Below are 27,274 nucleotides of genomic sequence, written 5' to 3'. Positions count from 1 at the left end.
TGTGGATGCATATAAGGCAAAACACAGAGCCTGTTTCTGTGACATGGGAAAATCAAGAGATGTCAACCAAAACACCAGGAAAAGAACTGTGGAGCTCCATAAGTGTGGCTCAGTTTGAATACAATTTGGTGCCATTTACAATTAAGAAATACAGACAGTTTCTCTCTTTACTCTTAAAGTTAACAAATATGTTTTTTATATTTATCAATCTAAAAAAATAAACATTTAGTCTGATTTGATGTTACAATTAAAAAAGTGTTTGTGTTTTTATCTGAAGAGTATGTAAATATCTGGTTTCAACTGTATATTTGATGATTGTCAGCACAAAGAGGGAGAGGGAGGAACAGAGAGGGAGATGGAGAATGAGGACAGAACAGAGATGGAACAAGAGCAGGTGAGACACACATGTTAGTCAAATGGTTGTTTACCAAAAGTATCACCGTATCATAGGTACTCATGTATCTCGTACCTAGTGTTTCTTTTTAGGTTTGCTATTTTTCAAATTCTATATTTATTAAGTTATGCAGGCTTGTTTGCACAACAAGGCTCAATAATTATATAAACTTTTCTAAATCTAAATAGTGGACTTTGGTAGAATTAAAAAAATAAGTGTAGTGCAGGTCTATGATGATTTTTAGTGCTACTATCATCTAGTTCTGATTCTGGTTTTGTCTTTGTTAAATCCTCAGTAGTCCTGATTTTGAACTGTTGTAGTCCTTTTTTAATTCCGGATCAGTTCTGGGTCTGGTTGAATTGGGGTTTAGTCCTCATGTCTTGATACAGCCCCGATTTTATGTCCAGCATCGCTCTGTTATTATCAATTTGATTCGAAACGTGTCCAGTTTAATGTCTTAAACTAAACTGGCATTAAAGCTTCAATGAACTAAAGTGGTCCCTCTGAGTCAGCACCCAGAAAGCTCGTCTCTTTGAAAAATGTGGCCATAAATACGAGCGCTGCTGGGATCTTAAAACACTGGGGCTAAATCCAGACCTGAAATCTTTGTTTCACTCAGTAACAGCACCTTTTTAATATTATTGACTATATGTTATAGTCACATTTATATAAAATGTCAAACATCATACGTTAGCTAAAGGTTGAAGTCACAGAATTATACTGAACAACAATGCAATTTGAGTTTTTCTTGTTTGTACTTTATATTTGATTTACTGTAAGCAGCGGGAGTAAAAGCTAAAGAAAAAATAGTAAAGATATGAATGAATCTCTGCTCTTACAGCTTTTATAGTATGGAATCAGAACGATGCCACCTTAAAACGAAACCGAAAAAAATATTGAAACCGAAAAAAAATATTGTAACTGAAATAAATGTACTGAAAAATCTTGTATTGAAACCGAAAAAAAAATTGATAGTGAAAAACAAGTAATTGAAAAAAAATTTTTTGTTTTCGCTTACAATTTTTTTTTTTTTTTTTCGGTTTCAATCCATTTTTCGGTTTCAATCCACTTTTCGGTTTCAAACCATTTTTCAGTTTCACTCTGCTGGCACTGTTTTAGTGTACGGGGGTGCGCTGGGGGGCGGGGATCCCGACCCGCATGTATTTGCATATATTATAATGCTGACCAATGACTGGAGAAAACACTGACGACGCGGCTGCGGTCATGGACAAACTCGCACGTGTCTGTTCGGGAATGGCAGATGCCGAGAGGTCCAGCGTTTACATTACCAACTATTTCAAAGTGACAGCCTGAGGTGTTATTCAGTAAATTGGACTACCGGACAGGAGGACCTGAGGCCCCACCGCATTATTTTTGGTAAGTTAAATGTGTTTGTAAGCTAATCCGTAATTTAGGTCCTTAGCTAGCTACCTAAGGACCTAGCTAGCTAAAATGAGCACTCGGCTGTCGGGGAAACTTGTTTTGTAAAGTTCGTTTAGCTAACCCGTGCAGGTGAATGAATTTACCCTGACTAAAGAAATCAAGAGAAACGCACCGGGCTGCTCAGTGACTAACCACGGTTACTGTACTTTTATTATGAGTATTATACTGTAAGAGCAACAGGCTGGACTCTGCTTCTGCTCCTGTGCAGACCTGATTATTAAATATGTGCAAACAGCAGCATGTTTTCTGTCGCTTTCCACATGTGGAAGGACATTAACGCCAACTTTTAAATTCCCCTCATTAGTCAATAGCTACGGATTAAATAGCAAAGCCCGATACTTATGTACTGAAACCAACTACTTCCGCTTGTCAGCTTAAGTTAAAATGTTACATTTTTCCCCTGATTATTTTTTTAGCTTTTTTTTTTACTGAGTTTGTTACAAATATTCAGGTTAAAAAACTGTCCAAATTATTTTTAATGAATTATGTTCACAAAGTCACATGTGCAGTACTCTGTACAGCTTGCATCCTTTAGGACAAATAATTTGAAGCATTAATATTTCTTGTTCAATACTGAGCTGATAACACCTCTGTATGTTGTGACCAGGATGCAGCAGCAGACTGAACCTCGACTGAAACCTGCTCCATCATCTCATCTTTGCAGATGTCCATTTATAAAGCATCAACAACTCAAAGGTAAACATGATATTAGAAAATGTGTTAGTAAGGCCTTTAAAACAAATAAAAAAAATAAACAGCTGTCGGCAGAACTGTAGGACTGAACAACTTCAGATCCCGAGTGTGAGGACTGAGAAGGATCAGCTCTATTTCTGATTTGAGAGATAAACTTGATATTTCAGTTTGTGATGATTCTGTTCTGTTTGTGATTACAGGAGCTGTCCTCAGATTCAGACCTCAGCACCACCCAGTGACAGCACACAGATCATCCTATATCTATCTTTGTAGTAACTCCAAAATTAACTGAAGAAAACAGTACAAAGGTTAAAGTACCACATGTGCTGTCAGTGAAAGCTGCAGCTGTTTTATTGATAAATTTAAAGACAAAAAGTCAAAAGGATTAATCACCCCTGTAACTGTGTCACTATACATCAGCATTAACAGTACCTCAGTTTGGTGTTTCAGAAAACTGCTGATCTCAGACCTGCACAACTTCTGTTTTAAACACTGAATGTACTCAGCTACATGAAGACCACATGTTTTCTCTGACACAATTAAATAAAACCTGATTAAAGTCAAAGGTTGTTACTTGTATTTGAACTAAAAACTTGTGATCTGGAATTCTTTCACTGTTTTTTGACAATAGTGTGTTATTTATCATACTATCTATTACTATAAAGACACATCTCCTGGATGCACTGGTACGCATCTTCAGTGATGTATCCTAGGGTCATCAGGTGTTTCGGGTCTCACAACATCATACACCCTCGCCCAGGCGACCCAGCCGGGGGTGATCAGGCCCCGACTTGCGTACCAGTAGCTACCCACGGATCAGCCCTCTTAATCCACAGCCACCTTGTGGCTTTCTCTGCCGCTTCACTCACAGCCTGGATGGCCCTCTTCTTGGCTGCCCCAGCCACGCCCAGCCGGCCTAGAACTTTGCAGAGTGATCGTCCTGCAAAGCCCCTACATCCCACTTCTATGGGCTCATAGAAAGTCTTCCAGCCCCTTCCCCTGCACTCTTGCACTAGTTCCTGGTACTTTCCTCGTTTCCTTTCATTAGCCTCCTCAATCCACTCTTCCCAGGGCACTGTGAGTTCCAGCATGATCAGCTGTTTTGAGGCCTCAGAAATAATTATCAAGTCTGGCCGGAGTGATGTTTCTGCAATGTTCTGAGGAAACTTTAGTTGTTTACCCAGGTCAGCCTGTAGCTGCCAATCAGAGGCTGTGTTGAGAAGGCCAGTTGTCAAATGTGGGCGCCCCTGGGGTTTCTCTCCAGCCTTAATAAAAGAGATTGCCTTCCTCGGAGCATGATGATGCTTGCTGATGCTGATTGCTGAGGCAATCTTTTCAGCAACTACTCTGAGCACCTGGTCGTGCCGCCAACGATACCGACCATCGGCCAGGGCCCTTGGGCAGCTGCTAAGGAGGTGTTCTAGGGTCCCTCTTCCAGAGCACAGGGGACAGGCAGGTGTCTCGCTCTTTCCCCACAAATGGAGGTTTGCTGGGCTTGGCAGAGTGTCGTATACTGCCTGCACTAGGAATCGGATCCGGTGGAAGTCTGCCTGCATGATGTTTGCCCAGGTGACCTTGCGCTGCAAGGTGCTCTCCCACCTTGTCCATGCTCCCTGCCGCTTAAGGCCTACAGCTCTGCTTACTCGCTCCTCCTCCACACCTGCTCGGACCTCTTCCTGGAGTAGCTGGTGTCTCTCCTTTCCCTGTGCCCTGCTGACCTGGGCCTTTGGGATGTACCCCAAGCCTGCTCCCCCTGTTGCTAAGACCCCCATTAGTGTTTTCTGCCTTAGGCGTGACTCCGCCACCTCAACTGCCTTCTCAGCCTTCCACTTTCTTCCTGTCCTTACCTCAATGCCTGCTGATGCCACCTTGCAGTCTTTAGAATCTCTGTACTGTAGGGCTTCTCGTGTGCGAGCCACCTTGAACTCTTCTGTGAGACCACTGAAGGGTAACTGCACGCTGTTGCTTGTCCCATACAAGGCAGCGCTGGTGAGACTGCGGGGAAGTCCCAGCCACTTACGAAGAAAGCCACTGATCTTTCTTTCAAGGGATTCCACAGTAGTTATTGGAACTGTATAGACAAGCAAGGGCCACAGGATTCGGGGCAGGATGGAATGCTGGTAGATCCAGGCTTTAAATCTTCCAGGCAAGCCGGACTTATCCACCTTAATAAGCCACGCTCCCAGCTCCTCATTTGCCTTCTGGATAGCAGTAGAGTCTTTCAGGCTGGAGTCAAAGAGTTTCCCCAAGCTCTTAACTGGTTGTTCCGTTATGGATGGAATAATGGTTCCTGAAATTGAGAACCGGAACTTGTCCGTCACCTTGCCCTTCTTCAGTACCATCGATCTTGACTTGGAAGGTTTAAAACTCATCCTTGCCCATGAGATGAGTCTCTCAAGACCTTGCAAGATCCACCTACACCCGGGAACTGATGATGTTGTAATGGTGAGGTCATCCATATAGGCTCTGATAGGGGGCTGACGAACACCTGACCTTGTTAACGGCCCTCTGCACTCCACCTCCACAGCCTTTACCACCATGTTCATTGCCAGGGCAAAGAGCGTAACTGAGATGGTACAGCCTGTTATTATACCTTTTTGGAGTCGGTGCCAGTCTGAAGTAACTGCCCTAGAAGTGACCCTAAGCCTGAAATTGGCGTAATAGTCCAGGATTAGGTCCTTGAAGTTTTGATGTGTATCTGAAAAACACAATTTCGAAAACACTGGAAAGACCTCAAAGACATTTTTCCTTTACTTTCTATGTAAACAAAAAATTTGATTTTATTTATTTTCTGCTGTGTTTTACTTGCATCTATTTGAAAGAGTGAGTGTAAACACACAAAAAATATATATTTTATGTGCTGGAATGTGCAGAAAATAGGTTTAAATATTAAACAAATTTCTTCCAGTCAGAGAATGTTGCATATAATTAAATTTTTGCTTGATGCATAAAGTTAAAAGATTAAAACTGATAAAACAAGTTTTAAAAAGAGACTTTTCCATTTGATTACATTTTGTATGATGAATTATGCAGAAAAAGTAGAATTGGGCTGAAAGATCTATCGCTTTCTTACCTATTCAGGTTGTAAATCGTGTTTTTAAAAGTAACTAAGTAACTAAGTAATTAATTACTTTTAAAAATAAGTAATCAGTAAAGTGACTGGATTACTTTTTTGGGGAAGTAATCAGTAATTAGTTACTGATTACTTTTTTCAAGTAACTTGACCAACACTGGTGCACAGTGACACAAAACTCATTTAACAACGCAAACTATTTAAAAAATGATGTAGGCAGATCAAGGCAATGTTACAGATTCAGTAAGAACGGAAGTTTATCCTAATCCTTTAAATATGCAGGGCGTCACACTAACACCAGGGAAGGAGCGTGGGGGTGGCTTACTGGGTTGTTTTGTCAGAAGCCCGGGGTCTTTTGGAGTGTAATTTTTTCATAGTTAGATGCCTGGCTGACAACTGTATAAAACAAAAAGTACACACAATATTCGAAGGACATAGTGCACACCGTGGGAATTTACGACTGTGCGTGAATCCCCCCTGATATTGGTATGATCCGAGCTCAGGCACTAAGTGACTGAGCGAGGGGGCGGGGCAGCTGCTGCCAGCAATAAAGTAATTCAGAATCAGAGTAAGAGTAAGAATTAAAAGTGCTAAGTAGATAGATAGATATATACATGAGTGCAGGTGGTGATCAGTGCCAAACATGGAATGATGCAGTGAACACAGCGTAGGGTCATGTGTTAGTGGTGGGAACAGTCATACGGTTATTGTTCATGTGTCCAACAGCAGAGGGGAAGAAACTGTTCTTATGGCGAGAGGTTCTGGTGCGAATGGACCGGAGCCTCCTGCCTGAGGGGAGCAGGTCAAACAGACTGTGTCCAGGGTGAGAAGGGTCAGCTGAGATCCGAGCTGCACGCCGCAGTGTCCTGGAGGTGTACAGGTCCTGCAGAGATGGGAGTCTGCAGCCAATCACCTTCTCAGCAGAGCGCACAACACGCTGCAGTCTCTGTTTGTCCCTGATAGTGGCTCCAGCGTACCACACGGTGATGGAGGAGGTGAGGATGGACTAGAGTAACCAGTGAGCACAACATATATTTAACTTTCTACAGGACTTAAAGCTATTACTATAGTCTATAGCTATAGCTATTACTTACCTGCACTACTGTATAGCTCTGTGTAAATAATCATTCTGTACATATGATAATTTTTAATCCTACAACTGTTTATAACTTGCATAGTTCACATTTCTGTATAGCTGTATATCTCAGATTTCTGTAAAGTTATTTATTTCATATTCTGTATAGTTTTTCATATTTATATCCTGTTCACAGCCTGTACATAGTTTGTACTCACTACAGCTTGTACATACTTATAGTTATAGAATATTCTTAACATACTTCATACCGTGTGCATTGTAACATACCATAATAGACCCATTTCTGTAATATACTTACATATCTATATTATTGCTAATATATATTGTAATATAGCTATATCACTAAAGCACTCCTGGATGGATGCAAACTGCATTTCATTGCCCTGTACCTGTGCATGTGCAATGACAATAAAGTTGAATTCTATTCTATTATATTATGTAAAAGTCCAGACCCTCTGAGGATTATCTGAGTACTTCTAATATTACACAAAGCAAAGGTCTCCATCAGTGTTTATGAAATGCTGGGTTTATCCTTCTTGTGAGGGAGCTGCTGGTGAAGATCACGAGCCCTGCTTGATCCTGGTGACGAGTTTCAGTCTTCCTGGTGTTTCTGAAATGATGCCTCTCACTGTGGGTCAACAGAACTTCTGGCACAGGACAGCTGTAATGAAAGAAATTGAAGTTTAGAAAAAAAAAAATCTTGGAAATGCCCTAAATGTGAGAAGCAGATTTTGTATTTACTTTTCTTTTGCCAATCAAGATAACAAAGTATCATTTTCACCACACAATTACTAACCTTGTCATCTCCTGCACTGTCTGTTTTGGGCTCTGGGCTCCTCCTTCCCAGCGCTCATGAGACTGCTTTGATGCACTGTGGTATGAGGTGCTAACCTGTTGACAGTGTTGGGAAGGTTAATTTTAAAATGTATTCTACCAAAGATTATAGATTAATGTATTCTGAATACTTTACAACTACATGAATGTGCTATTGCTGTGTGATTTATTACTATTACTGAAGGCTACTCACCATACCAACACCAACTAGATGTTAAAATCTTAATATAAATGAGTAACAGTAGGTGGACATTAGGTAAGGCTGCAGCGATCTCGTGTAGAAAACTATTCAGCGCGTATATAAAACAGGTCAGCGGCTCCGAACCGTAGTAAAGGGACCTCTGACTGATACGTCGGGTTCGTGTCGGGCTCATAGCTGAAAACTAGCTTTACTTTGTTGTCTGGGTCGACTTTGCTAGCGAGAGACAGAGAGAGGCGTTGAAAGGCTGCTTATTGTTTCGGAGGAAAACATGAACATGGTGTACAGTTGAGTCTTAACAGCTTACTTACAGCTGGGCTCGTCAGGCACTCTTTTTGGCTTTAGTGGTTATTATTATATTTACATGCTTCCAGCTCCTGTTTCTGCCCGGTGACAGCTCGTACTTTTCCTTTCTCTCCCTCCCTCGCTCACAGACACATAACGGGTATGGCAGTCCATTCTCCCTGCAGCACTGCCCATGAGGCTACATTGTTTAGGGCGATGCCTGTAACACTCTGCTATTGCCTTCATATTAAATAATGTTTGCATAATAATTTTTAGAGGCTCTTATTGCGTGTTTTGTTTGGGTTTCCACCGGGGTGGAATTACCAAAAATAGAGAGACCATAGCCTAACATATGAAACAGGAAAACACCGCCATGTAATCCATTTATTTCAACAAACTAACTGTATTCTCAATATCACCTATTGAACAGTAACTGTAACGGATACATTTACTCATATTTTGTATTTTAAATACGTAACGCCGGTGCATGTATTATGTTACTGCCCAACACTGCCTGTTGAGATCCTGAGATCCGCTCCTAGAACACCGGCCTCCAACTCCTGAAGAGACACGGGTGTCCCTAAATTTAGCAAATATTAGCTTCAGGCTAGCTTGCTACGACGAATAGGCTAATACCAGCATTTTACCACAACTTCACCAGATGTAGCTAAAAAAAACTAAACTAATATCCAGCCCAGTGGGACAGCAAGAAAAGATGACAAAAAATGATTACTTACTTGCGGTTTGGAGGTTCAAGCTGAAATTGAAGCAGCCATTGAAAGATGGGAAGAGAGAAAGATGGCAGCTTGGTCAGCACTAGTGGCCTCTATAATGTATGCAAATACATGCGGGCCGGAAACACCCCCCCCCCCCCCCAGCGCTCCCCGGACGCCAAAACAGTGCCAGCAGATTGAAACTGAAAAATGGTTTGAAACCGAAAAAATAAAATAAAATTGTAAGCGAAAACAAAAAAATTAGTTTCAATTAATTGTTTTTCACTATCAATTTTTTTTTCGGTTTCAATACAAGATTTTTCAGTACATTTATTTCAGTTACAATATTTTTTTTCGGTTTCAATATTTTTTTCGGTTTCGTTTCAAGGTGGCATCGTTCTGATTCCATATTATTGTGCCGTGATGTCTGCTTTGAAACTGTCCTCTTGCTCGTCTTTTGGATGCTCACCTCTTCTTCACCTTTCCTGTTCCTTTCACCAAACTGCTGCACTCTTATTCTCTGCTCTCGTCTCCTCTTCTGGTTACAATTAGAATGCAGTCAGCATGTGCCAAACAAACTCGCTCCAAATCGATCATGTTTGATATGATGATGACGTTTTTAACATCTTATTTATCAACTTATTTAATACATTGTATCGATCAATTATTAAACAAATATCAGACTGTAGAAAAGCCAATAATAATGCACTGAGCAAGTTCATGCCATAAGAGCTAAATGGCCATCAAAGAAAATCCTGAATGCCTGATACAGGACAGGTCAACATTGAATGCAGCCACAGATGGACATCAGTCAGCTTTCTGCACTTTCCACCCGATCACATCTGTCCTCAAAGTCATGTCACTTCCTCTGTGGTTCATTTATGTTTACTTTTACATTTGCAGTTAAAATAAATTATTTCCTATGGACTGCTGGGTTATCTTGGTTTATTTAAGTTAGTATTTTTAAAGGTGCAGTCAGTCATTTTTTAGGTTACCTGATAGAAAAAAGCATCTTGTACTCATAAACAAACATAGAATAGTGGATAACAATGACAGATTGTTAAACGTGTCATTGGTCACTGCTTACTTTCCTCATTCTTTAAGCATTACTCATCCTTAGTATGTCATTTATAAATACAGATATACGTTCTTAGAAAGAACCACTTCTGAGCCAGATCTCCTTACTCCAAGGAGCTTTTCTGAGTTACCATTGTGCCAGAGGAGGAGGACATCCACTACTTCTTTCATGTCACCTGAGTTCACCTGTGGGAAAGCACATATTTCTTTGAATTCAGGAGTACTAGGGAACTAATCTTGAGTGATTACTGAATTATCTGACTAAAGCCAATCAACCAGAGAAATTCTAAACTCTTAAACATCCAGAGATGTCTGAATTTATGTCTGCACCTTCCCACTCCAGATATGAAGGATCATACCTGTTTTACCTCCGGTGTTGTGTCAAAAAGTGATCGTCTGACAAAAACTGATTTCCAATGTCTTTACTTATATTGGTAAATAGACTTTAGTGAACATGATTTACAAAAGGCTATATATCAAATTTAATAACAACCCATTGTTTCCAAGTATATTTATAACTCTGTGTTATTGTAACTATATGAAAACAAACCCAGTCCTTTTGGGACACTTAAAATATGTTTAGAGAACTATTATTATATTTATTGTAATTTCTGCTGTCCTCTTGGCCAGATTACTCTTTAAAAAAGTAATTTTAATGTCAAATGAATGAATAAGAAGTAAAAAATCACTGCCAAAAAGTGATTGCAGCTTCTACCTTGTGACAGGAATGTTGTTTGTGGCACAAGATGACTCGATATCACTCATGAGGGATACATTTGACATGTTTCACATATGTCAAATGGGGCAATCGTGGCTCAAGAGTTGGGAGTTCGTCTTGTAATCAGAAGGTTGCCGGTTCGAGTCCCGGCTCGGACAGTCTCGGCTGTTGTGTCCTTGGGCGAGACACTTCACCCGTTGCCTACTGGTGGTGGTCAGAGGGCCCGGTGGCGCCAGTGTCTGGCAGCCTCGCCTCTGTCAGTGCGCCCCAGGGTGGCTGTGGCTACAATGTAGCTGCCATCACCATAAATGTTGTTCCAGGGTCCACATTACAAGTAACCAATCACCTTCTTGTGACGTCATACTTTTGCGACTTCGAAAAATACCCGCCTTACAAAAAGAAATGTTCTTCGAGAAATCGCCTTTTGTCCGCCGATCCAGCAATTTCAACCTTTTGTCGTCCAATCCAGCAATTTCAACTCCTCTCAAGATACTTTTCTTTAATAAACGGTAAGCATAATACATGTTTTCCTTGAAATGGATAGCTGTTTGTTTGCTAGTGATAGGCTACTTGCGAACCAGACAGAGAATTGCGTGTCAATGTATTATGATTTATTATGAAAGTACAGGTGAATATACCTCCCCCGTCAATATATTATGATATATAATAAATGTACAGGTGAATAAAGCTGTCATAACAATGTCAGGCAAAATTGCAGTAGCTTCCCTGATCATTTTACAAACATAAGTGAAGAGAATCTGGACTAAAAGGCCTAGACTTATGGTTGTGTGCTGAATCTATGAATCAAACTATCACCTGGAAACATAATTAACTGGTCCATAGCTGTGAAACTGGACATGAGTTCTTGATTCTATGGAGATTAACAGTAATCCAGAAATTTACAAATTTGTCCTGGGACATCGCGTAAATGTTGTCCCAGGGACATCGCGTAAATGTTGTCCCTGGGACATCGCGTAAATGTTGTCCCTGGGACATTGCGTAAATGTTGTCCCTGGGACATCATGTAGAAGTTGCCAGAGACATACCATATGAAAGTTTAGCTTCTTTTAGCCCCTGTTTGTTTTATATTATATATATATACAGTGGGGCAAAAAAGTATTTAGTCAGCCACCGATTGTGCAAGTTCCCCCACTTAAAATGATGACAGAGGTCAGTAATTTGCACCAGAGATACACTTCAACTGTGAGAGACAGAATGTGAAAAAAAAATCCATGAATCCACATGGTAGGATTTGTAAAGAATTTATTCGTAAATTAGGGTGGAAAATAAGTATTTGGTCACCTCAAACAAGGAAAATCTCTGGCTCTCACAGACCTGTAACGTCTTCTGTAAGAAGCTTTTCTGTCCCCCACTCGTTACCTGTATGAATGGCACGTGTTTGAACTCATCATCATCAGTATAAAAGACACCTGTCCACAGCCTCAAACAGTCAGACTCCAAACTCCGCCATGGCCAAGACCAAAGAGCTTTCGAAGGACACCAGGAAAAGTATTGTAGACCTGCACCAGACTGGGAAGAGTGAATCTACAATAGGCAAGCAGCTTGGTGTGAAAAAATCAACTGTGGGAGCAATCATCAGAAAATGGAAGACATACAAGACCACTGATAATCTCCCTCGATCTGGGGCTCCACGCAAGATCTCATCCCGTGGGGTCAAAATGATCATGAGAATGGTGAGCAAAGATCCCAGAACCACACGGGGGGACCTGGTGAATGACCTGCAGAGAGCTGGGACCAAAGTAACAAAGGTCACCATCAGTAACACACTACAACGGCAGGGAATCAAATCCCGCAGTGCCAGTGCATGTCCAGGCCCGTCTGAAGTTTGCCAGAGAGCACATGGATGATACAGCAGAGGATTGGGAGAATGTCATGTGGTCAGATGAAACCAAAGTAGAACTTTTTGGTATAAACTCAACTCGTCGTGTTTGGAGGAAGAAGAATACTGAGTAGCATCCCAAGAACACCATACCTACTGTGAAGCATGGGGGTGGAAACATCATGCTATGGGGCTGTTTTTCTGCCAAGGGGACAGGACGACTGATCCGTGTTAAGGACAGAATGAATGGGGCCATGTATCGTGAGATTTTGAGCCAAAACCTCCTTCCATCAGTGAGAACTTTGAAGATGAAACGAGGCTGGGTCTTCCAACATGACAATGATCCAAAACACACCGCCCGGGCAACAAAGGAGTGGCTCCGTAAGAAGCATTTGAAAGTCCTGGAGTGGCCTAGCCAGTCTCCAGACCTCAACCCCATAGAAAATCTGTGGCGGGAGTTGAAAGTCCGTGTTGCTCGGCGACAGCCCCAAAACATCACTGCTCTCGAGAAGATCTGCATGGAGGAATGGGCCAAAATACCAGCTACTGTGTGTGCAAACCTGGTAAAGACCTATAGTAAACGTTTGACCTCTGTTATTGCCAACAAAGGTTATGTTACAAAGTATTGAGTTGTATTTTTGTTATTGACCAAATACTTATTTTCCACCCTGATTTACGAATAAATTCTTTACAAATCCTACCATGTGGATTCATGGATTTTTTTTTCACATTCTGTCTCTCACAGTTGAAGTGTACCTCTGGTGCAAATTACTGACCTCTGTCATCATTTTAGGTGGGGGAACTTGCACAATCGGTGGCTGACTAAATACTTTTTTGCCCCACTGTATATATATATATATATATATATATATATATATATATATATATATATATATATATATATATATATATATATAAAACACCCAGCACGCCCCTGCGGGCGGTTTATCCTTCAAGCTCGGGTCCTCTACCAGAGGCCTGGGAGCTTATATATTTATATATATATATATATATATATATATATATATATATATATATATATATATATATATATATATACATATATATATATATATATATGTGGCGTGGCGTGGGTGTGGTCCTTGGCCAGCTGCAGAGGAGGGGTGACGCAGTGAGCTCCCGGGGCGGCGCAGGGGCGGGGTGAACAGGTGTGCTGGGATCTGACAGTGATTGTGTCTCTTTATATGTTGGCAGTGACAGACGGAGAGGAGACGGACGTGACAGCAGAGAAAGAGAGCGCGGGAGTATATGTGTCCACGTACAACCCCGAGTTTAATAAAAAGTTCTGCATTGTCAAAGTCGCTCCGGCTGGTATTTCTTGGGTCCACCGTTACAATATATTTTTAATATTTTATTTAATATTTACATTGTATTGCAAAAAACCCCAAAACAAGTTAAAATGAATTAATGAATATTGACTAATTAAACCTTCGTTATTTTTCCACCAGAAATGGACGATATAATTAGAAGAAGTGTTCTGAATGACGAAAAAAAAAGAACTGGAAAAGATACACAACTTTGTGTGCATGTGTCACAATGCCAGGAGGACCCATTCAGTGTTGTGTTAGAAAAATTGAACTCATTAACCCTTCATGGACATTATAATCAGAATCAGAATCAGAATACTTTATTGATCCCTGGGGGAAATTATTTTTTGTTACAGTGCTCCATTTTAAACCAACATTAAGACAAGACAGACAATACGCTAACTAAGAATAGTACAATATATACATATATATACATACATACATACATACATAAGTCACTTATAAATAAATATTTGGAAAAGAAACATGTGTAGTTGTAGCAGCAAACAGTGTGTTAAGTGGATGCGTTGTACAGGGAGATGGCCACAGGCAGGAATGATTTCCTGTGTCGTTCAGTGGTGCTTTTCGGTAATCTCAGTCTCTCACTGAACGAGCTCCTGTGACTGACCAACATGTCATGGAGTGGGTGGGAGGTGTTATCCAACATTGTCTTTATCTTGGACAGCATCCGCCTCTCCGACACCACCTTGAGGGAGTCCAGCTCCATCCCCACAACATTGCTGGCCTTACGGATCAGTTTATTAAGTCTGTTGGCATCTGCGACCCTCAGCCTGCTCCCCCAGCATGCAACAGCATAGAGGATCGCACTGGCCACAACAGACTCATAGAAAATCCTCAGCATTTTCTGGCAGATGTTGAAGGACCTCAGTCGCCTCAAAAAATAGAGACGACTCTGGCCCTTCCTGTAAAGTGCTGTGGTGTTTTTAGCCCAGTCCAGTTTATTGTCAATGTGTACTCCAAGGTATTTATAGTCCTCCACAATGTCAACACTGACCCCCTGGATTGAAACAGGGGTCAAGTGTTTCCTGGTCTTCCTGAAGTCCACGATCAGTTCCTTGGTCTTTGCCACATTGAGCTGCAGATGATTCTGCTCACACCACGTGACAAAGGAGTCGACCACAGCCCGGTACTCTGTCTCATCATCCCTGCTGATGCATCCAACCACCGCAGAGTCATCAGAAAACTTCTGAAGATGGCAGGTCTCTGTGCAGTGGCTGAAGTCTGTGGTGTAGAGGGTGAAGAGGAAGGGGGAGAGGACAGTCCCCTGTGGTGCCCCTGTGTTGCTAATCACCTTGTCAGACACACACTGTGGGAGACGTACATATTGTGGTCTTCCTGTCAGGTAATCAACAATCCAGGACACCAGAGAAGCATCCACCTGCATCGCTGCTAACTTATCACCCAGGAGGGTCGGCCTGATGGTGTTGAAAGCACTAGAAAAGTCAAAAAACATGACCCTCACAGTGCTCGCCGGCTGGTCCAGATGGGTGTAGACACGATTGAGCAGGTAGATGATGGCGTCCTCTGTTCCGAGACGAGGCTGATAAGCGAACTGAAGGGGATCCAGATGTGGTCTTACTATGGGTCGCAGCTGGTCCAGGATGAGCCTTTCCAGGGTCTTCATGATGTGGGAGGTCAGTGCCACGGGCCTGTAATCCTGGGGGCCACTGGGACGAGGCGTCTTTGGTACAGGGACGAGGCATGATGTCTTCCACATCACCGGGACCCTCTGCAGACTCAGACTCAGCATAAACAGTTTATGAAAGACTCCACACAGCTGGGGGGCACAGGTCTTGAGGACGAGGGGACTCACTCCGTCTGGTCCAGCAGACTTGCCTGAGTGAAGTCTCCTCATTTGCATCTCAACCTGGTATTGAGTGAAGGTGATGGGTGGGGGAGGGGTGTCAGGACTCTCACAGGAGGCAACATGTGAAGAGAGAGGCTGGCACAGTGGTGTGGCTCTGGATTCCAGGCTGACTGCAGGTGAGGTTGTGGGGGTGGGAGCAGACACTGTGGTGTCGAATCTATTGAAAAACAGATTCAACTCATTGGCTCTATTCTCACCTCCCTCAGCTCCCCTGCTGTTGGTTGGCCTGAATCCAGTGATGGTCTTCATGCCCCTCCACACCTCTCTCATGCTGTTCTGCTGGAGTTTCCACTCCAGCTTCCTCCTGTAATTGTCCTTAGCCTCTCTGATCTTGTCCTTTAGTAACACCTGGACCTTCCTCACCTCCTCTTTGTTGCCCCCTCTGAAAGCCCTCTTCTTGTTGTTGAGGAGGGCTTTGATGTCCTTAGTCACCCACGGCTTGTTATTTGGGTAACAATGAACAGTCTGAGCTGGAACAATGGAGTCGGTGCAGAAAGTTATGTAGCCTGTGATACACTCAGTAAGCCCATTGATGTCCTCGGCGTGAGGCTCACAGAGTGTTTCCCAGTCGGTCACCTCGAAACAGCCCTGTAGTTCCGCTATTGCCTCCTCTGACCACCTCCTGACAGTCCTGGTGGTCACAGGTTCCCTCCTCACAATTGGCACATAGCTGAAAAAAAGATATTATGAATTAATCCAAGAGGCTAAACTGAGTAGGTTCGTCATGTCATTGCCAGAACAGGTTTTAGGCAAATCCTTTAAATTCTAGCAGCGTTTTTTATGTTATCACAACAAAAAACAGAGTAGGTGGATTTGCCTAAATCAGCTAAACCGGCACAGAGCATTCCTTTATAAAAGACCTGTGCAATAGGTATTCCAATTTTTAAAAAAATAATACAGTCTTGATTTAAACTTTAAATTCCTTCAATTACAGTTACTAATCATTTCAAATAACTGTTTTTCAGATTTTTCCACCGCCTGAAATACCAGTTTTTATCTGGCTACAAGAATAAGCGTCTGGATGATCTGATTGAAGTGCTCCTAGGGAAGGCCGACGACTACTTCTCAGTCATAAAAACCCTGCAAGATGTGGGCCGCATGAAAAAAAGGTTTGCTGACACCTTGTCTCAAGTTTCAGACTCTGCTTGAAGACTGATGGAAAGTGGTTGGGCTCTTAAAATTACAGTCAAGAACAGCCATGGAGTTAATGCATATCAAGTCCCATCTGAGTCAAGAGAAGACATAGTGTATGATGTCTGCCCTGTTGAGTCCTACTGCAACTGTACATATGGCTTACGAGGACTTCTTTGCAAGCATCTAGTGTTACTTGCAAAATTAGCAGAGGTTGACAATGACATCTATCCAAACATGGAAACAAACATTTCTACCTTGGCAAGAATTGCAGTGAAAGAAAGGCATTACTTTGTACACTGTGAGGACTTGAAAGTGATAAAAATGCCAAGTTTGTTTGGAAAGCTGTGGTTTTTTGCATCGGCTGAAACACTTCAGTGCACTTGTTGTACGTTCTCTCACTATAACACATGTGCTTGCCTGAAGGTGGCTTGTAGCCATTTTAAACAAATGAAAAACTCTCTGAAAAGTCCTCTATCAACTTTGAATGACACTCCTGTAGTTGAAAGCACAGACAAAAAATGCACAGAAGATGCGGTTGGAAAACTAAATGCTGTTTTAGACACAGTTAAACAGTGGGCATTCATTCCAGAGGGCATTACTGCAATGATAGATGAACTGCATACAAATGTCTTAAAAACAAAACAAGAAGTAGGCAAAAGTATATGCCAGTACGAAATAAAGACGACAGATAATGCACGCAAAATTAGGCCATTGCATTCTAGCAAGAAACGTTCGGCCAGCATCGACATTCCAACCCTAACAAAATGAATGTGAACAGTCGATAACCACTGAAAGAGAGACATCCTCTGGAGAAAATGAAAACCTTTTGGAATACAAAACAAAAAAGAGAAGAGTTAAAGCTAAGTATATGCACAAGTAGACTTTTGTGTGACATTTCAAAGGGACTGCATCCATTACTTCTGTTTATTGAAACCTAAAGCTGAATAGCTGTCTTAACTTTCTGCCAAGGAACAGATGAAAAGAAATTGTTTGCTCTCTCAAGCAGTTGTTATTTATGTGTGTTATTCATTACTTTGGCTTGGTTGCTGTTTTTGATACAAATTCATCTGTGCCCATTGTAATATTTTCATATGTTACTATTTTTATATTGCTATGCATTATAAATAAAGGATTACTTATTACTATTAAAGGTCTGCATTTGTAATTGTTGGTATTATTTATAAAATATGCGCTCTTAAGTTTTTTGCTCCATAAAACGATACCTGTCACTTTTTGGACATAGAGTATCAGCTGTTGAGAACCCCCGGCTCATACAAAATAGAAGTAAAAGGTTTCAACATCCAGCCTTTTTATGATTAAATACAAAGTGTAATAAATGAGTTATTGGGGTGTGATTTTGTTAATAGTTAGTCTTAAGTATAAGTTTAATAGTAATGATGAGTAAGAAAATATAGCCAGAATAATGGAATGAGACTAACACCTGACCTCACACTGAGATTTGGTATGAAGTGGCATGTTTGTGCTAATGCTGACATTGGGGCTCAGAGTTCCTCTGTGTGTATATATTTGTGAACGTTAACTTGGCTAATGTCCAAGGGTTTGACTGCTTTCCTGTTGGATTGTATCACACAGAACAGGGATAAGAGCACCAGTGGCCGTGCACACCCTCATCTCTCTCCTTCACCCGATCATTAGTGTTGGAAACCGGCATTAGCTCAGAGTAGATTAGACTTCAGTATAGTGCAAGTGATTTGATTTTATGATTATTTGATTCAGTTTTTTCTGTGTTCAAGCTCAATTACTTTAATAAAATATGTTGAATTCAAACAAATAAATAAATAAACAAATAAACTGTGGACATTACCCTTTTAAACCTTTCTGAAACAAGACAGGTATAAACCAGTGTATAAAAGTTTACATAGGTATAAATAGCTCTAACACTTTACTCCAGCCTGGCATCCACATATGTGGACATCAGATTTTGGGTTATTTAGACCAAAATACTAAATCTTGATCAACAAGTGCCTGAGTTACAGTTACGAAGACATTATACTGCAACTGTTCTATCGAAATTTCAAATTAATGTCCTCATATGTGGCTCTCATTTTTCTCAGAAACAAAAATTAGGTAAAAAAAAAAAAAATCTGGTAATTCTTTCTTTTTACATTCATCAGGTTCCAATCGGCCCAAATATCAAAGAGAAATTAAAAATGCATGCCATGGAAGATTTCGGGTCTTAGGGGGTTAAAATGACCAGACCCCTCCGGCCTGTTTTCCAGGCCACTAAATTAAACCCAGTCAATTACCAATTGCACAGAATAAAAACCTACGAGGTCCACTAATAGAATAGAATAGAATAGAATAGAATAGAATTCAACTTTATTGTCATTGCACATGCACAGGTACAGGGCAACGAAATGCAGTTTGCATCCATCCAGAAGTGCTTTAGTGATATAGATATATTACAATAAATATTAGCAATAATATAGATATGTAAATATATTACAGAAGTGGGTCTATTATGGAATGTTATAATGTACACGGTATGAAGTATGTTGTGAATATTCTATAACTATAAGTATGTACAGGCTGTAGTGAGTACAAGCTATGTACAGGCTATGAACAGGATATAAATATGAAAAACTATACAGAATATGAAATAAATAACTTTACAGAATCTGAGATATACAGCTATACAGAAATGGGAACTGTGCAAGTTGTAAACAGTTGTAGGGTTAAAAATTATCGTATGTACAGAATGATTATTACAGAGCTATACAGTAGTGCAGTTAAGATAAGTGAGATATGTGGATAATTCTACAGAGGCTATATAAAGTGCTGGTGGTTGTGAGTGGTGGTTCAGTCCATGTTATTATTGTGTGTTTGAGGGTACAGTTGTCCATTGTGGGTGTGTGTATGTTCAGTCCATGTTTTAACGTGGGTCAGATGTCAGGAGGCAGAGTTCAGGAGTCTGACAGCTGTGGGGAAGAAGCTGTTCCGGTACCTGGTGGTCTTAGTCCGGAGGCTCCTGTAGCGCCTCCCAGAGGGCAGGAGGGTGAAGAGTCCATGTGATGGGTGACTGGGGTCTTTGATGATTTTCCCAGTCCTTTTCAGACACCGCTTCCTGTAGATGTCTTTTATGGCAGGAAGTGGTGCTCCGGCGATGCGCTGGGCAGTTTTCACGACCCTCTGCAACGCCTTCCAGTCCGAGGCAGAGCAGTTCCCGTACCAGACTGTTATACAGTTGGTCAGGATGCTCTCGATGGTGCAATGATAGAAGTTCACCAGGATGTCTGAGGACAGGTGGTTCTTCCTCAGAGTCCTCAAGAAGAAGAGGCGCTGGTGAGCCTTCTTGACCAGCTTGGAGCAGTTGGTCGTCCAGATGAGATCCTCAGAGATGTGGACTCCCAGGAACTTGAAGCTGCTCACACGCTCCACAGCCATCCCCTTAATGTGGATGGGTGGATGTGGGTCAGCATTCCTCCTGTAGTCCACGATGAGCTCCTTGGTCTTCTCGGTGTTAAGCAGCAGGTTGTTTGTGTCGCACCACTCAGCCAGACGATCCACCTCCTCCCTGTAGGCGGCCTCATCGTTGTCACTGATGAGGCCAATCACCGTGGTGTCATCTGCAAACTTAATGATGGTGTTGGAACCATCAGCAGGTCTGCAGTCGTGGGTGAAGAGGGAGTAGAGGAAAGGGCTCATCACACAGCCTTGTGGTACACCGGTGTTCATTGTGATGGTAGATGAGCAGTGGTTATCCAGCCGGACATGTTGGGGGCGGTTGGTCAGGAAGTCCAGTAACCATTTGCAGATGAGGGAACTGATGCCCAGGTCTGTCAGTTTCCTGATGAGTTGTGAGGGGTGGATTGTATTGAATGCTGAACTGAAGTCTATAAACAGCATTCTGGCGTAGGTGTTGTTGTTGTCCAGGTGTGAGAGGACAGAGTGCAGTGCGATGGAGACTGCATCCTCTGTGCTCCTGTTCTGGCGGTATGCGAATTGGTGGGGGTCCAGGGTGGGGGGGAGACAGGATTTGAAGTGTGCTAGGACCAGTCGCTCTAAGCACTTAGTGATGATGGGGGTGAGTGCTACTGGGCGGTAGTCATTGAGGCAAGATGGGTTGGAGTTTTTGGGTATCGGGACGATGGAGGTGGATTTGAAGCAGGCCGGTACCACAGCGTGGGCCAAGGACAGGTTGAATATGTCTGTGAGCACTCCTGCAAGCTCCCCAGAACACGCTCTGAGAACACGCTCGGGGATGCCATCAGGACCTGCAGCCTTGTGGACATTGATCCTGCTCAGCACCGCTCCTACATTGGTGGGGGAGAGAGTCAGAGGTTGGTGGTCTGGCGTCACGTCTGCTTTGGTTGTGGTTGTGGGGTTCCCTCGCTCAAAGCGAGCATAAAAGTTGTTGAGCTTGTTGAGGAAGGAGACATCAGAGGATGCGGGGGAGGGTTTGGTGGTCCTGTAGTCTGTGATGATCTGGAGTCCTTGCCACATGCGTCGGGGGTTGTAGTTGGAGAAGTGTTCTTCTACCTTCTTTTTGTAATGGTGTTTGGCTTTTTTGATGCCCTTCTTTAGATTAGCCCTGGCTGTACTGTAGGCATGTGCATCTCCTGACCTAAAGGCGGTGTTGCGGGCCTTCAGGAGGAGACGAACATCCCGGTTCATCCAAGGCTTCTGGTTGGGGTACATGGTGATCCGTTTCTGGGTGGTGACACTGTCTGTGGTTTCGGAGATGTAATCCAATACAGATGAGGCGTACTGGTCCAGGTCTGTGTGGGTGAACATATTCCAGTCTGTGTTTTTAAATCTGTCCTGGAGCACTGCGTCTGTCCCCTCTGGCCACACTTTAATTGTCCTCACAGCAGGTTTCACACGTTGGATGAGTGGTGAATACCGAGGTGTGAGGAACAGGGAGAGATGGTCTGATTGTCCAATGTGGGGGAGGGGTGTGGCTTTGTAGGCTCCAGCCAGGTTGGAATACACATGGTCTAAAGTCTTGTCTCCTCTGGTGTGGCAGGAGACATGTTGGTGGAATCTGGGGAGGACTGTCTTTAAGTTGGTGTGGTTGAAGTCGCCAGCAACAATAAAAGCAGCCTCGGGGTGTTTATTCTGGTGTTTGTTAATGGCTGCAGAAAGTTCTTTCATGGTGTTTGTTAATGGCTGCAGAAAGTTCTTTCATGGCCAACCTAGCATTAGCGTTGGGGGGGATATACACGGCAGTGAGTATGATAGAAGTGAGTTCTCTGGGGAGGTAATAAGGTCTGCATTTGACCATTAAAAACTCCGCATTAGGTGAGCAGTGACTCTCAGTAGTAGTGGAGTTCATGCACCAACCATTGTGAATATAAATGCACAAACCTCCACCTCTGGTCTTGCCGGAGTCATCTGCTAGCCTGTCGGCTCGGTGTGTGTGGCGTCCTGCTAACTCGATAGCATTGTCCGGGCAGCTGTTGTTCAACCATGTTTCGGTGAAAAAACATGACATTTGAGTCCATAATCCGTCTGTTGTTAGTGATGGAGAGCCGTATCTCATCCATTTTGTTTGCCAGAGAACGGACATTGGCGAGGAAAATTCTGGGTAAAGGCAGCCGGTGTGGTGTTAGCTTTAGCTTAGCCCGTAGCCCGTAGCCCGTAGCCCTCCGCGCCTACCTCGCCTTTGTTTACGATCCCGGCGCCGTCTGCGTGCACTTCCGCCTGGCCAGGGAGAGTGGGCAGCCTCCGGTGTTCTGGAGATCTCTGGGATGAGTCGGAGATCGGCGATAAAACTGTTGGAGTTATGAGTCCATGGAGTTATGGACTATAATAGTCCAAAAGTCCAAATCTTTAATAGAAAAGACAGGCAGAACTCAAACAAACAATAATCCAAACAAGGAGCTTATATACACACTGGAAAGTAAATAATTATAAGTTATTAAATCAGACTAATTAAATACAGTAAAACTAATAAGGGAAGACGAACACACGGGAAATAAAAATGACAACAGTGTAAACATACCAAAACTCAAAATAAAACAGGAAAGCTACTACAAACCAAGTGTGACACAAATACATTCATATTGAAACATATGTGATAATTTTCTTTCTTTGTAGAATTTTTAAGATATGTGTTAGAACAGTCATTATCCTGTTTGGATTAGGAACCAATCATTTTTGCCAAATAGTTAACACAAACTTAGAACAACAATGAACAATTTTCAAGATTCTGATTTACAGAACAAACAAAAGTCACAAAAGGTTTCATTATTTAAGAGACAAGATCAAGTTTTTCACACAGGAATGAAATGACAGAATCCAGTGCAGCGGGGCCAAAGGTGTGTGTCAGCAAACTGAAGGTTGAGGAATCAGTCAGCTCATGTTTAAGGTTGTGTTGGATTTTGAGAAGAGTCTGTCTGTTATTAGAAAGTAAGATTAACAATGTTACACCAATAACCCAAATACGGGGAAATGACAAATAATACCAAAAAAGATACAACTTTCATATTGTTTTACTAACTTACTTTGTCATATCAGCACTTGAATGGTCGATGCCTTTACAGACCATGTCTGTTGTGACATCACAGGCCAATCTTCCGGCAAACCCGAGGGCTAGCTCCCCAGCCTCCTCTTCACTCAGAACACTAAACACTGTTACTTTAGTTTTGGCCTTCTTAGGCCTGTCAAGAATCATTGCGGGCAGTTTGGCTTTACGGACCTAAAAAAGAAAAAGTGCAAACACCAAAAGAGCAGAGAGAGACACACACACACGCACAAAGTTAAATGCTTTTGTTTACATGGTGTAATTGTGTATATGTTGCAGCAAATGCACAATTTCCAGCCACATTGTCACTTCATTGATACGAGTAACCCGGATTTATTTCAGGTGACATCAAAATCACGAAATGTATACCTACCCCAATCAAACCTCTGAAAACATGAACTGACATGTTCTCTGCGTTGATTCTGCGCTTGATCTCGTCTTCTGTTATTGTGTAGGTTTTCTTTTTTGAGCTTGGTACAGATAAGCGACCATGCACTCTGTAAACTGTACTAGTTCCTTCTGAATCAGTTTGGAATTCTGTATCTGCATCGATCCTGTCAACATCAGCAGCAGCAGCATTATCTGTACTCAGACTTGTGCCGTATACTTCTGCTTCTTTTTCTTTGTCTTCAGTCTGTGTACCTTCATCTCTTTCAGTCTGTGTACCTTCATCTCTGACTGTCAGTCTTCCTATCTCACTGTTACTTGTCGGTTTGCTGCAGATGTCCTCTCCCTTAGGAACTTTTCCTTTGTCATTCGCTGCCTGATGCTTTCCCTGATGACATTCTTCACTGGCTACTTCTATTGCTCCTCCTGTATAGCCACCTACTATGCTGCACAACTCCTTTCCCTCTGCTGTGCTGCACTGTGCTGTTACATAAAGAAGAATGATATAAACAGCACTATATCAATTTAATTGTGAAGAGAAATCCCCACAATACGACACAGTTATGTCTAAAATAGTTTTGTGTAAAAACTGGATCTTGAAACGTCCACTTTAATTACACAGTCCTGGTGTGCAAAGGCAAAATTACGAAAAAAATTTTCACTTTAAACATTTTTGGACATTGTTTAGTTACAGTTGTGGTCAAAAGTTTACATACACTTGTAAAGAATAGAATATAATGGCTCTACCGAGTGTCCCGTTATTTCTAAAACTCTGATTTTTCTCTGATAGAGTGATTGGAACAGATACTTCTTTGTCACAAAAAACATTCATGAAGTTTGGTTCTTTAATGACTTTATTATGGGTTAACATAAAAAAGTGATCACATTTGCTGGGTCAAAAATATACATACAGCAACATGAATTAGCAATTTTGGTGACTTAGAAAGTTGTCAGTGAACTGAGCTTCATAGCATGGCCTCTTCACTTCTTGCGAGTGATTATGAGTGACTACAGTTGGTGACTTCTCTTAGGCCAATTAAATAGGGCTCATTGGATACAAACGCCCACAAACGCTACAATGGAAAAGTCAAAGTAGCTCAGCATGGATCTGAAAAAGAGAATTTTTGACTTGAACAAGTCAGGAAAGTCACTTGGGGCCATTTCAAAGCAGCTGCATGTCCCAAGAGCAACAGTGCAAACAATCGTTTGTAAGTATAACGTGCATGGCACTGTTTCATCACTGCCAAGATCAGGAAGAAAACGCAAGCTGCTGCTGAGAGAAAATTGGTCAGGAGGGTGAAGAGTCAACCAAGAATCACCAAAAAGCAGATGTGCCAAGAATTAGAAGCTGCTGAAACACAGGTGTCATTGTCCACAGTCAAACGTGTTTTGCATCTCCATGGACTGAGAGGCTGCTGTGCAAGAAGGAAGCCCTTGCTCCAAAAGCGGCACCTTAAGGCTCAACTGAAGTTTGCTGCTGATCACATGGACAAAGATAAGACCTTCTGGAGGAAAGTTCTGTGGTCAGACAAAACAAAAATCGAGCTTTTTGGCCACAATGCCCAGCAATATGTTTGGAGGAGAAAAGGTGAGGCCTTCAACCCCAAGAACACCGTGCCTACAATCAAGCATGGTGGTGGGAGTATTATGCTGTGGGGCTGTTTTGCTGCCAATGGAACTGGTGATTTACAGAGAGTAAATGGGATAATGAAGAAGGAGGATTACCTTCACATTCTTCAACATAACCTAAAATCATCAGCACGAAGGTTGGGTCTTGGGCGCAGTTGGGTGTTCCAACAGGACAATGACCCCAAACACACATCAAAAGTGGTAAAGGAATGGCTAAATCAGGCTAGAATAAGGGTTTTAGAATGGCCTTCCCAAAGTCCTGACTTAAACCCCATTGAAAACATGTGGACAATGCTGAAGAAACAAGTCCATGTCAGAAAGCCATCAAATTTGACTGAACTGCACCAATTCTGTCAAGAGGAGTGGTCAAAGATTCAACCAGAAGCTTGTGGATGGCTACCAAAAGCGCCTAATTGAAGTGAAAATGGCTAAGGGACATGTAACCAAATATTAGCACTGCTGTATGTATATTTTTGACCCAGCAGATGTGATCACTTTTTTCTGTTAACCCATAATAAAGTCATTAAAGAACCAAACTTCATGAATGTTTTTTGTGACAAAGAAGTATCTGTTCCAATCACTCTATCAGAGAAAAATCAGAGTTTTAGAAATAACGGGACACTCGGTAGAGCCATTATATTCTATTCTTTACAAGTGTATGTAAACTTTTGACCACAACTGTATATTGTGACTTACTCTCACAGAAGATACAGATGCCACAAACAGACTTTGAACAACGCATGTGCTTGTATGCACCACATTTCTGGCACTGCACCTGTGAATTAAAAAAAAAAAAAGAAGAAGAAATAAACAAACAAAAAACAAATGAACAAAGTCCATTATATAAACAATCTATATGGCTAAGGACATGTCATAGTGTACCCGGTCTTTGGCTGCAATCACACACCAGCACTGACTGCACTTCCTAGTTCGTTCTGCAAAATATAATTTGTTTAAGTACAAGTTACATTTTCCAATGTTAGAGAAAAAGAAGGCGGCTAATTTTATCTTTACCTATTGAGGAAAATAAGTAGTGGCAAAGTCGGGACCTGAGCTTTGTGATTTCAGTGTTGTACTCCTCCACTTGTGTTTTACCGTCAATGAGAGATTGGGGAAACTAATAATTGACGAAGAAGAAAAAAAAAAAGAACAAAAAGAATTAGATTAACAAAGAAATGGGGTTTTTTTTACACCCCCCGAGAAAAAAAAAATAGAGCAACCAAAGCCAAAGCATTACTGCTGAAATGGTTCAATCTACAACAAAAATTGAGATTTTACCATCCTGCCTCTAAGGCTTTAAAAACTGAATAGACAAAAATGTAAACATTACTTATATAGGTTAAAGCTATAGTTTTCAGTACCATTATGACATGCACTCCACATGAGTTCCCATCCTGTTGATGTGGGTGGCTCACATGTGACAAAGTCCACTCTCCAGTGCAGCCTCTTGCTGAAGCAAATGAGCTGAGAGATCGCAGTTATTACAAATAAAAAGCATATAGAGAAATCAATAACCACGTTCGGTAATGATTTCAATTAAATTAAATATGTTATGTTAAATATGTTAATTAATTACCTCCAGTTTTTCAACACCGCACTTTTTCTGACCTCCGACTCGCCAAATGAATTCATATAGGCTATGGTCCTCTTGGGTATGTCACAAAACTGTTTTGTAAAAAGATGGATATGGTAGGCTTGGGCCGTGAGCTTTCCTAATGAGGGACACTGAAAAGTATCATGCACTAGAGAGAGTGCAAAATCTGTGCAACTTACAAACAAGGTCCAGTGGCTGCCGTTTTCCAGACAGGCTCCAATCAGTTTCTCATACATCTGAAAGATGTTTTTCTGGAAATAAAAATAATGTGACAAGTATGTTTTTCTGTCAAGAATGACACTGCAAAACTGCGAAAGCTTGTCAGGTGAGACTTGTAATTAATTCTGCAGATACACAAACATATAGAAAGTGTCATTTTTTGTTTACATTAATTAAGTTCTATAGTGTGTACGAAACAAATCAAGACCACAGACTCAACACGCACCACTCAATTTTTGGTTT

The 27,274-nt window shown here is 41.8% G+C and overlaps 2 protein-coding genes and 2 long non-coding RNA genes across 4 annotated transcripts in view; 1 reads left to right on the top strand and 3 right to left on the bottom strand.

Annotated features, from left to right (window-relative positions):
• LOC146690065 (uncharacterized) overlaps positions 1–27,274 on the bottom strand; it is a 325,810-nt gene that overhangs the window by 286,654 nt on the left and 11,882 nt on the right. The gene's annotated exons all lie outside the window — the stretch shown is intronic.
• LOC146690069 (uncharacterized) lies at positions 1,708–2,786 on the top strand. The gene is made up of 3 exons (XR_014915632.1): positions 1,708–1,771; positions 2,445–2,533; positions 2,731–2,786. It is a non-coding gene; the product is annotated as an uncharacterized LOC146690069 (long non-coding RNA).
• Positions 6,834–8,818, bottom strand: LOC146690068 (uncharacterized). The gene is made up of 3 exons (XR_014915815.1): positions 8,755–8,818; positions 7,496–7,590; positions 6,834–7,360 (listed from the first exon to the last, which is right to left on the bottom strand). It is a non-coding gene; the product is annotated as an uncharacterized LOC146690068 (long non-coding RNA).
• On the bottom strand, positions 22,697–27,209 carry LOC146690067 (uncharacterized). The gene is made up of 9 exons (XM_085435162.1): positions 26,992–27,209; positions 26,795–26,883; positions 26,580–26,682; positions 26,233–26,335; positions 26,101–26,153; positions 25,915–25,993; positions 23,576–24,072; positions 23,183–23,376; positions 22,697–23,074 (listed from the first exon to the last, which is right to left on the bottom strand). The coding sequence occupies exons 1-9, from the start codon at positions 27,046–27,048 to the stop codon at positions 22,930–22,932; spliced, it is 1,320 nt and encodes a 439-aa protein (XP_085291288.1). The 5' UTR covers positions 27,049–27,209; the 3' UTR covers positions 22,697–22,929.

The sequence above is a fragment of the Copadichromis virginalis genome, linkage group LG16, assembly GCF_057382275.1.
Source record: "Copadichromis virginalis isolate Kocher_CV1m ecotype Utaka linkage group LG16, C_Virginalis_male_GT1.1, whole genome shotgun sequence".
Lineage (NCBI taxonomy): Eukaryota > Metazoa > Chordata > Actinopteri > Cichliformes > Cichlidae > Copadichromis > Copadichromis virginalis.
The sequence above is the reverse complement of the archived record's forward strand: the minus strand, read 5'-3'. Positions and strand labels throughout refer to the sequence as shown.

Coding starts and splice junctions, on each gene's coding strand:
- LOC146690067 (XM_085435162.1), bottom strand. CDS start 27,048: ATGTATGAGAAACTGATTGGAGCCTGTCTGGAAAACGGCAGCCACTGG. Junction 26,683..26,794: donor GCGGTGTTGAAAAACTGGAG/GTAATTAATTAA, acceptor GCGATCTCTCAG/CTCATTTGCTTCAGCAAGAG. Junction 26,154..26,232: donor CTACTTATTTTCCTCAATAG/GTAAAGATAAAA, acceptor TATATTTTGCAG/AACGAACTAGGAAGTGCAGT.